The following is an 11,607-nucleotide window of genomic DNA, read 5'->3' on the forward strand; positions in this document are numbered from 1 at the left end:
TTCATTTCATGTTTACCTTCTTCTGCATAATTCTTCATGCACATTTGTATCTCCTCAGCTGCATTGATTTTCTCTATTACATTTCTGTCCATCTCCATTTCAGTGCTGTTCAACCTCACGACGAGGCCTTCTGATTTGCTTCCTGTAAGTATTTTCTTTTGCTTCTTATTTTCCTGAAGCTTTGAGTGGGTTGGTAGACTTTCTTGTGTTTTATTTGAGTCATGGAATGCTTCAATACAGTTTTGGTGTGATGTTTCATGTAAGGCCTCTTTACTGGTTTGACCATGTGTTATGTTTTCCGAAAGTTTATCTGGACAATGCTTGGGAAAGCTTTTCTTTGGTTTTGGAAATATGTCTGCGCGTTCTATGTTGTCTGTAATGGTGCAAGGGACGTTGGGAGCAGCTGAAATATTCTCATCTTCTACAACTACAGATTTGATCCATTGTGGCTTTGGTGGTAAAGCTGGCTTCTGCTCCTGCAGTTTCTCACTTGTCTTTTGAGGGAGTGGAGGTGGAGCTTCACACACAGAGCTGGAGGATCTAGAGTTTCCATTTGCTACAGGGTGGGTCGTTGAATTCTGTGTTGTTAGCGATGGTTGTCCTTCACAGGTTACTGAAATTGAAGGAGACAGTTTTGTGTCAGATGGAGGCACAGACACCACAACACACTGCTGGTGAACAGTCTTGCTCCTCTCTGAACAAGCCTTTCCTGAATTCCTGTATATCATTGCAGCTTTATAGTCTCCTTTGGATACATTTACACTAGACTTCTCAAGAGATTGCAGAGCAAATTGGACATTACCTCTTACAATATCTTCTTTATCTAGGAGCTTGTGCTCTGTTGCTGCACTCTGCAGAGACCTAATAGCTGCCCTCACATCTCCTCTGACTTCTTCTGTCTCATTTTCTGTTGTCTGAACATTAGGCTCACAACCTACAAAAGGTGGCAGTGATTCTGGTGCACATTTACTGATTATAACTGCACTTTGTTGACAAGCCTCAAAGGAAACATGGCTTTCCTGATCTTTCTCAACACTGACCTTTGGATAAGTCTTGGTTTGCTGGCTTCTGGAGGTAGACGAACATGCAGATTGCATCACTGTGGAGGAGCTTTCCTCTTGTGCTGTGACATTCAGGTTGTATATTTTTCCAGGGACAATGACTTCACGCTCCAGATGCAGGCTTTGCTGCTTAGCGAACTCAAGAGACTTTTTGGCTGCTTTCACATCTCCGGCTAGAATAACTTCTTTTTGGGCTTGACTTCCTTCTATTTCAGGACCTGACAAGTTCATGTCATAGATAGTTCCAGGTTTAACAATCTCCCGCTCCACACACATGCTCTGTTTCTTTGCACGTTCTAATGACTGCATTGTTGCCTTGATGTCACCAGCCACAATGTCCTCTTTTTCCACCACGGCATGTTGCATCAAAGCAAGTTGTTGCTTTGCTGATAAGATATCCCCAGGGATTATTTCTTCTTTTGGATGGTAGTTTTCAACACCGAGAGGGCACTCCGTCAAAAAAACTTTTTTGGTGTTCTTTACATCCCCTGGCAAAACATCAGAAATGGTTCGCTCCACCTGCTCTTTTTGTTGACAGAGGTTTCTCATTGCTTCCTTTACATCCCCCTGAACTATTTCAAGGGGCTCCTCAGACAGATGACAGTGATCAACTTCATCTCCTATTGTCTCAGTGTGAAGACTTTTCAGATAGTTCAGATCTCCTTTCTCAATGCAACTTTTGTACAGATTGACATTTCCCTTTTCATTTTCATCCACCCTACACGACACTGCAGTCCTCTGACTATTGGCCGTAGCTAATAGATTTCCGATCGTAGACCTAACGTCTCCCTTCTCAATAACGTGACTCTCAGTTTTGGTTTCAGAATTGCAGATGAGTGAATAAACTGACATCTCTGCTTGCCCCCCTGCATTCTCTTGCATGATGATTCCATTTTTCAAATCCTTATCTTCGGAAAGGAATTCATCGATCATCTGGACAATGTTTTGTATTCTTGTATCCCTCTCGAGGTTGATAGTTGTGGATGAGTGGTAGACTGGAAGTTCTACGACTGTGGTATTCACTTTACCCTTCTCCACTTCTCTAAGAAGACTAACTTGGGGCTTCAGAGTTGGTTTGAGCAGAAGCTGTGACATGATGTTCCTGATGTTACCACCAACAACCTCTTCTTTCTGGATTTGCACACCTTTATTGCTTTCAAGCTGATATTTTGCCATGTTAACATTTCTGCTTTCATTTGCTTCTATTATGATGCCACTTGAATGAACAAAAGTCATTTGGTAAAGATAGGACAGTGTGTCAGCAATACTGTTGGCAGTGATTTTGTCCAGTGGAGTTGTCTCGAAGAGCCAGGTTGTGCACTTAACATCAGATTTTGGCATTTCCTCCTCAGTACCTTGCACTGAAGTATCCTCAGGCTCCTTGATCTTGTCCAGTGGCTGTGATTCAAACAGCCACGTGCAGCGTTTAACATCCCCTTTCTGGCTGTCTTCCCTGTGTACTGCTTGTACTGGACCTTGCTCCTGAAGTTCTCCTTTCAGACTGTCAATGGTTTGATTCTCAAAGAGCCAGGTGGAGGTTCTGACATCGCCCTGCTGGACGTCAGTGACACTAACCATTCGCGTGAACTTCTGGCATGACTTCTCAGATTCAAATATCTCTTTATTTAGCTGCACATTATTGCTCCCAAAGTCTTCAATAACCCTCACAGAGGGCACATCTCGGCTGGTAAGTGAGTCCAAAGGTTGTGTCTCAAACTTCCATCTTGCGGATTTGACATCTCCTTTCTTGACATCTTCTTGTGTAACAGCTCGGATCACGTAAACCTCCTTCTCTGCCTTGATAGCGTCAAGGGGTTTTGTCTCAAACATCCACCTTGCTCCTCTTACATCACCACTCATTACCTCCTCTTTTTTCACAGTTGTTACTTCATGAAACTGGCCTTCTTTGTCCCTGATCGCATACAGTGGCAGGGACTCAAACAGCATGGTGCTTGACTTCACATCAACATTGCTTGGAGGCTCTTCCACAGAGTCGGACATCAGTTCAAGGGGTTGGTTGTGGATTTTGTCCAGTGAGGAGGTTTCAAATATAAACCTTTTGTTCTGTACATCCCCACCTTCTACAGTGCTGACTCTCCGAATGCTTCCATCCTCATTGTCCTCATTCATCTGGTTCATTGGACAGTTTTCAAACATCCAAGTACATTTGTGTACAGAACCTTTTTCGAGGTGTTCATCTTGGTTCTGTTCATTCGATGTCACCATTACTGATCCTATTTCATCAATGGACTGGGATTCAAACAGTTCTTTGACTCGTAAGACATCTCCAGACTGAAAGTTGACCTGGCTGACACGTCTCTCATTGTGCTCAGAATCTGCATCCTTTCTAATGCTATCCAACGGTTCAGTTTCAAACACATGTTTGACTGTTTGAACACCAACTTCAGATTTAACAGAATCCTTTATGGTGTGGCATAGTTTCAAGTTGTACTCTTCGCCATCTTTAATGCTTTCTAGAGGCTGTGATTCAAAAAGCCAAGTAATGGACTTGACGTTGGTTTTGTCAATGGCTTCTTTAGCATTTACTTGTTCAGATTTGTCACACAAAATGTCCATTGGTTGGGTCTCAAATAACCAAGTACATTTCTTGACATCACCTTTTCGAGGTTCCTCTTCTCCAGATGCATCCTGCTCTTTCTGGTTGAACTTAGAATGGATCCCATCTATTGTTTGGGTTTCAAAAAGCCACTTCGCCCTATTGACATCAGCCATCATATCTTCCTGTCTGGTGATGCCTTTTATCACCTCTACATTTCCTTTTCCCTCTGCAAGCTTGTCTAAAGGCTTGGTCTCAAACATCCATTTATAGTTTTGGACCTTCCCTTTGATTAATTCTTCTCTGCTTACTGTTGTGACTGTATGGAGGTTTCCAGAGCTGTCCTTTATTGCATACAAAGGAGTTGTCTCAAACATTGCTTTGTTATCTTTTACGTTTCCCGTTGCAATAGATTTTTCTTCCTCAATTATTTCTTCATCAGAATGAGCAATTTTGCTCAGAGGAATTGTTTCAAAAAGATTTTTGAATCCCTTCACATCGCCCTTTTCAATCTCTTGTTCCTTGGATTGGGTGTTCTTTTGAGTACTACATCCCTCAAACATCTGTTTTTTGCCTTTGACTTCACCTTGTTCTTCAGCTGAAAGAGTAACTTTCTTCAAACGGCCAACTTCGTAGCTATCATTAAGGGTCTCCATGGGTTGAGTTTCAAACAGCCACATAGAAGTCTTGACATCACCCGCAATCATTTCTTCTTTTTCCAAAGGCTTTTCTTCAGAATCTCCTTTCAGCGCTGCTAAGGGCTGCATCTCAAAAAGCTTCCTCTTGCTTAGGACATCGGCCTCTCCTGTGTTTTCATCCACCGTTCCTTCAAACATGTCTTCTCCAATGACCTCTTGTATTGTGTCAAATGACTGAGTTTCAAACATCCACCTCTTCTGATCAACTCCTCCTCGATTTCCCTCTTCCAGAGATATACCCCGAATTATTTTAACCCCATCAGTTCCCTTATTAATGAGGCCCAATGGCTGGGTTTCAAAAAGCCAGCGGGCAGTGCTGATGTTGCTACTGTTGATCTCCTCCCTGCAGATGGATTTAATCTCATGCATATTGCCTCTGTTGTCTTTGATGGCACAGCAAGGTTCTGCCTGGAAGAGTTTGACAGTCTTCTGGACATCTCCTTTTTGCTCCTGAAGCTCAGATCTCAATTTTAGGAAGCTATAGTCTTCTATGGAGTTGCAGCGTCCCAAGGTACTCAATGGTTTAGACTCAAAAAGCAGCCGTGCCCCTGTCACGTCTCCTGGCTGGATTGAATCTTTTAGCACTGCTTCGACCAGTTCACCTTCTTCTCTTTTTAATTTATTTAGAGAATCTAAAGGTTGGGACTCAAACAGCCACGTTGATGTTCTAACATCACCTCTGACAGAAGTCTGTCTTTTAGCAGACATTTGTTGGGTGCTGTCAATGTGCTCAAACATGGAGGAGGTGCTCCTGACGTTTCCACCTGTTAACTCCTCATCATCCAGCAGCTTCTTGGTTTCATGAGGATGATCCCCAATATTGTCCAGAGTCCAGTTCTCAAAGATCCACCTCATGGACTGCACTTCACATTGATAAGCTGCATCCGCTGCCTGAGTGTTTTCTTGCTGCACTGCCTTCATTATCTCATCGTCATCTACGTCATCAAGACTTGCCCTTAGGTCTGGGTGTATGTGTTTGAAGAGCCTCTTTAGCTCACTCTTCTGCCGTTGTTGTTGGATCGAGGAAAAGCTTTCTTTGGGTGGAGGCGGAGGGAGATTACTGAAGGCGGAAGGCCCTTCATAGTCAACGGGTCTAGGTGGTACGGGAGGAGGTGGTGGGAGAGGCAGGTTGTCTTCATCATGAGCTGATTGGGAAACTGTGATGTTCCTGGCTGGTTCAGCCATCTTTAAATGAAAGACAGATGGGAGTAAAATGGTCAGGTTTCAGTAATCAAACAGATAATTTTTTAAGATATGTGCAAATATGAGAATGACATGCATTTTAACAAAGTGAAGCCATACTTTACCTTTGTCTTGCTCGCTTGATGTGTTTCACAGCAAACCATCCTCTGTCACACCAGGCTTCAACACTTCATAGCTGTTAGTAAGCGGACATCACACAGGCACCCAGTCTATACTGTAAGGACACTAAGTTACATTTAGTAACTAAATGTCTGCGTTGACTAATATAATTCTTGAATAATATTTATTTTAGCCACTAAATGCTCCACCATATTCACTAGCTGGTTGCTCATTTAGTTTGTTTGGTGCGAAACAGATACTGTACAGTGGGCTTTTAGAGCTTTTTTAAAGAAATATGCCGTCGGCTGCCGAAAAAAAAACACACTGGCGAGAAGAGTGCAACTGAATCAAAATAGTAAATTGGGTCTTCAAAACCCAAACTATGAGCTATAGGGTACACTTGGAGTTGGGTTATAGATACTTGTGGGTTTTTCAACATGAGTAGCAGCTTTAAGAATGTTGATTTTATGTGTGGGAATTATTTGTATTTTTTTATTTTTAATCCAGTGAGTATGGAAACATTAAAAAATGTGTTACTGTCCAAAAATAGTAATTATTATTTCGGTATTTTACTACAGTATTCTTCCATAGTAATTTATCAAGATTGAATATGCTACACTTATTTGTGTAGCACGTTGAGATTTTGAATATTTAGTTTTAGAAGAAATCTAAAAAATATAAATACTAATGTTGGTCTGCTATTGGTGTTAACAAAAGGTAGAAAAACCGGAAAAACATTACGTGTTATTGTCTGTTTTTAAGGGGAAATAAATTGTTCATGAACAAAAAGCAGTTAAGTTGTATTGAATGGCTTTTTCCTAACTCATGCCATTATATGATATTATTATGTTGCTTCTTAAAGGTGAGGTAGGTAAGTTTGAGAAACCGGCTTGAGATACACTTTTTGTTATATTCCATGGAATGCTCTATCCCGATAGCAATGAATATCTGAAGTGCTTTGACAAAAAATCCATAAAAAAAATCCATCTGTGGAAGCCGTAGCACTGTAAAAAGCACGACCAATCATTTTAGCCGGCCCGTCTAAAATAACTGGATGGCCTACCTGCCTGTCAGCCTTCCATCTGTGCACAAATTTATCTCGTGTGGCAGATTTTTTCCAGCTGTGTATTTTCAAATTCTAGCGCACTCAAGCTGGTTTCTCCAAAATGACCTACCCCACCTTTAAGTTGTTGAATGTTGATCAAAGGATAACTGTGTTTTGGTTATTTTCAAGCAAAATAAGAGTAATTTTCACAGCACACATATTAGCAGCACCCTCACACTGCAGTAGAGAAAGGTGAGTGAACTATACAGTACCTTGCTGTTTTTAGCTCTTGTTCCTGAAGTACTGACAATTTCCTATTGAACAGAAAAAAAGAGTAATTTTGATCAGCATGAGTTAGTTCATTTATTTTATGTAAAAGTTGTTGCAGTGCTTCACGTGTGCTTTCATTGGGGCTGAGCATTGTGGTTATTCTCTATTGAAGCCCTTGACCTCCGTGTGTGGGGAGGAATGAGAGGCATTTCAGGAACTCACTAGCTGTGCTGAGCCTCCTGTGGAGTCGATAGCTGCTGCTCTTGACAGATAGAGAGCTGATCTGTCTCTCACCGAGGAGGAAGTAGATATCCTGTGTCTGCTGTGTCTTGTTGGCGTCTCCCCTTTAGTCAGTGATGGACTATATTTATCATCTGCAAAATAAATAAACAAATAATTAAAATATAAGATACCATGTTAAGTAAAATAACCTTGGGAAAGTATCTGTCCTGCTTGTTTAGATGTGTTGACACGTTTTCCAGAACAAGTGTGAAGTGTGTATAGTGCCAGCGACAAGTTTAATGATAACAATGTGTGGGTGTATTTTTAGAGATGGAGGGAGCTATCTTATCACTGTTACAACTCACTGAACTTGTGGCAAACAGTAAACAGCATCCAGTGATTTTGAGTAGCTTGGCGGACTTATGAGTTAAATGTGACATTGTAACAAACAAATGCTTTTACGAAGATTTTGAACCCATAGGTGACATGACAAATAGGCCCACACAGCCAGCCTGCTGCCTGCCAAAACAGCAACTGCTAGCTCAGCTGGAGCGACACGGATTGTTTTCACATTGTTTGTGTGAGCTCTCTGCCATCAAACCATCAACACCTGACCAAAGGAATGTGCCTGCCTGACCCCATGAAAAACATGGAAAATACCTACGAAGCTTGATGTGTGTTAGTTCACCTGGTTGTTTTACTCTGCGGTAAAGAATATGGTAGGTATGTTGAATTCAGAAAGTATTTCAACAACAACAGCACTGCAAACAATATGACCAGAGGTCAGCCCAGAGTGCTGCTCAGGCCATCCGGCTGTGACTAATGTTCAGATTTGAACACACCTCCCCTTTTCAAACGCTAAGCCCCAACAGGACAAAAGGATGGAACAGCAAGCTGGCGCCTCTCACGAGTCCGGACTTAAACTATTTTCATAGATGGGTGAGCAGACAGAATGAGCGCCATGCGTGCCCAGTTGAAGTCCTAACCCAATCAGCTGAGAGGTCAACTTATCATTACTCATACACTGGCATCAATATCTGCCGAAAATACAACATCCAGTTGTTACCAATCAAAGTGACTTATTTGACGTCTAACACCTTTCTCTGTGATTCCCAACCTGACATCTCTTTGATCTGATTCTCCAGGAATGAAGAGGAGCTATTAGCGGCACAGCAATGTAGGGGGTGTTTTGGGCCGCTGGCAGCTGTACAAATGGTGGTGAAATGCAGTTGCTATTTGTTCTTCACTTCCACCACCTTCACCACCGTCAGCTGTTGGCGATTGTAGCCACATTCACAGACTGTAATGAAAACCTGCGTGCCAAAAGGCGGCTCATACAGGAGGGCCCCACACAGCACATCGCACCACTGTGTGTTACACCTGATAATACAACATTATATTGAATTTCCTTATTGCTTTTATGGCAGATATGCTGCTTCTCATTTCATAGTTCACCCTGACTGATGATAGAAAGAAGGAAAGCTGACAACTGCAAGTTCCTGTTGTCTGACCTCCCATTCCAAGCATTTCTAAGGATAAAGGGCTGGAAATATATAGCCACTCAAGACTAAATGAAGATGCTACCAATGCACTTACAATCAATCAATCAATGTTTATTTATATAGCCCAATATCACAAATGTTAGATTTGTCTCAGTGGTCTTCACAGTGTGTACAGAATATCAGTATGACAATACGACACCCTCTGTCCTTAGACCCTCACATCGTACAAGGAAAAACCTCCAGAGAAAACCCACAGGTTAAAGGGAAAATGGGAGAAACCTCAGGGAGAGCAACAGAGGAGGGATCCCTCTCCCAGGACGGACAGACGTGCAATAGATGCCGTGTGTAAATTGAAAAGATAATACATTTGCAACACATCAATCTGTGACCTTATTTAGCTCTGATATCACTTATAAGGAAATCACCATAAACAATAAGTATTCAGACTGCCAAAGGCGTTTTAAAATCAAATTTGGTAACTGTAATTAATTCTAAGCTTTTACCCTTTTAAAGAATCTGTTAAAAGTAAATGTTCCTCAGTGACTTATCATCAACACACAATATTCAACTTAAACTTAATCTTGTGAATGAACTGAAAAAACATGAAGAGCATCCACCACACTCCATATTTTTCCCAGACCAACAACATCCGACAGAACAAAGCTTTCTCCGTCACTATTATACAGTATATTTCACATTAGCAACACAATCACTCAGTTTCAATCAAGTCAATACTCATGATACTCACTAAAATACTATCCAGCGTGGTTCTGTGTCTCTTCCCTGTATCTCTGGGTGAGCTGGATAACTCTTAAGGCCCTGTTATATGTGATACAGCCGGTCTCCTCTCTGCTTGTCGCTTCACTCTGACCAAACTCTTTCTAGTCCTGTGGTCTAGGTGACAGCTGATTTTTATCAGAGACCACTGCCCCACTGAAAGACGTGGGCTATTTTGGGAGGGAGTGCTGGCGGCTGCTGCAACTCGGCTGAGTCAATCGCCTCTGTTAGTCACTGAGGGACTGGGACACCCCTCCGCCTCCCATTCCCATAGCTATATTGTCACCCACTATAACGGGAACGGGGTGGGACCTGCAGTATGTCTGTCGGAGGGCATTTTGGGAGCAACATAATAAAAAAAACACAGTAAAAGTCCCTTTTTTGTAAAGTTGTTCACTAATAAGACAGCTGAAGACATATTAGTATTGTCACATATATGCTACTAGATTATTCTAGTGGCCTTCTAATCTTCTAATGGTCAAAATGGTCAAGCTTTGTCCCTCAATGAAGACATTTCTAGTTTAACTATTTTTGCATACATTTTGGAAAAGATGTGTTTTTTTGTTTTATTTTTGAAGTTTATTTGAAACCTAAGCTCAAATAATAAGACTATCATGAACAGTTTAGACAAGTACTGACAGTCAGACCCTTATTGACCAAAACGTCCCCAATGAAACCATCTAATAACACCATTTTCGATCCCAAAGCAATTACAGCTCTAAACAATAATGTCTGTTATATCAGGCTTTCAATTGAGAGCAAAGGATTCAAAATGTAACTGATTATTATTATTAAATACTTTCCTTCTAGATCGAGCCATTTTTTTCAGAGTTTGTCATACGTGCTATTTTCATGGTTTCTGGTTCAAGATATAAAATGAAATCAATGTTGTTTATGTTGCTAGTCAATGGCTGACATTTAAATAGGACTAATAATAGAAAATAGTATATATAATTTTTCAAAAATATGTTGCTAACTTCTTTAAAGTGAAGCAGAAGGGTCAGTGAACTATGTGTCTAATTCACGCCAGACTCATCTCAGGGTCAAAGCGTCAACTACCGTACGCTGTCTGATATCAGTTGCTTGACACGGATAGGCATGGCTCCGAGGGCCAAGGTCTGCGTCACGGTCGGAGCCATCAGCTCTATCTTAAGAACGTAAGCCCAACGCATAGTTATGCCTTTACACTGCTGCATCCTCGTCTTTATTTAGCTGTTTTCCTTCAACCCCCAGGGCCAAAGAACATAGTGGTCAGTGTTTACCCAACTCAGGGTTTGTATTGTGACACTTTCAAAACACAAGGAGATGATCCTGGCATTTTTACTCTGGTAACTTATCCCAGATTCATTGGACATACCTGACATTTGGGAATGCTAAAACACTGTTTTTGACACACGGATTAATAACACAAATGTTTACTCACCCATAGATCAGAGAAGGCAGTCTTACTTTTCATAAGGTTTTCAATAGTGCTGTAAGGTGAGGAGGACGCACTGTGGCACCAGAATACAACAGTGATGTCATGCCTTTGAGGGAACCACCGACCCTGTATGCCCTGTCAGATCTCAGACTATAAACCTGAAATGAAGCACCGCTGCTCACCATGCGCGTGTCTCGATGCTCTGGCAGAAGACTCTGGGAGTCCGTTCATGGCCTTCCCTCCTTCCACCTGGTCAACTCTCTGTGAATAAACAACATATAGTAAGGTTAGGGAATTGGGCCTGTTAAGATCTGAACCAATTACAGCTTCATGTAAAAGTTTGATATTTTGGAGAAGTAACGTTTGTTCGCTTTCTTTATTAAAGGTTTAATGTGGATATCAAATCAAATCAAGTTTATTTATAAAGCACATTTTAAAACAACTTTCGGTCGCGCCAAAGTGCTGTACATGAATAAAAAATATACGGAACATATTGCAATTTGTAGCATTTAAGTTAAAAACAACAAATATAAAGGCAGACACAATTAAAATACAAAATGAAAAATGTCATGCCCTGCTCACTTTTAAAAGGCCAGAGAGAAAAAGTGTGTTTTTAGAGAGGATTTAAAAGCCCCTAGTGTCTGGGCCGACCTCACAGGTAAGGGCAGAGTGTTCCAGAGCCTGGGACCAGCTGCTGCGAAGGCTCGGTGCCCTCTAGTTTTTAGCCTGGTTTTCGGCACTACCAGCAGCATT

At 41.5% G+C, this 11,607-nt stretch overlaps 1 protein-coding gene across 1 annotated transcript; it reads right to left on the reverse strand.

The window, feature by feature from the left end:
* Window positions 1-523: 523 nt before the first annotated feature.
* xirp1 (xin actin binding repeat containing 1) lies at window positions 524-7,301 on the reverse strand. The gene is made up of 4 exons (XM_034104194.2): window positions 7,156-7,301; window positions 6,936-6,977; window positions 1,041-5,501; window positions 524-613 (listed from the first exon to the last, which is right to left on the reverse strand). Exons 3-4 carry the CDS (start codon window positions 5,499-5,501, stop codon window positions 611-613), a joined length of 4,464 nt encoding a protein of 1,487 aa, XP_033960085.1. The 5' UTR covers window positions 6,936-6,977; window positions 7,156-7,301; the 3' UTR covers window positions 524-610.
* Between the last annotated feature and the right edge of the window lie 4,306 nt (window positions 7,302-11,607).

Source organism: Pseudochaenichthys georgianus, chromosome 17, assembly GCF_902827115.2.
Source record: "Pseudochaenichthys georgianus chromosome 17, fPseGeo1.2, whole genome shotgun sequence".
Lineage (NCBI taxonomy): Eukaryota > Metazoa > Chordata > Actinopteri > Perciformes > Channichthyidae > Pseudochaenichthys > Pseudochaenichthys georgianus.

Bases quoted from the DNA above. Each gene is read 5' to 3' on its own strand.
- xirp1 (XM_034104194.2), bottom strand. From the start codon at position 5,501: ATGGCTGAACCAGCCAGGAACATCACAGTTTCCCAATCAGCTCATGAT.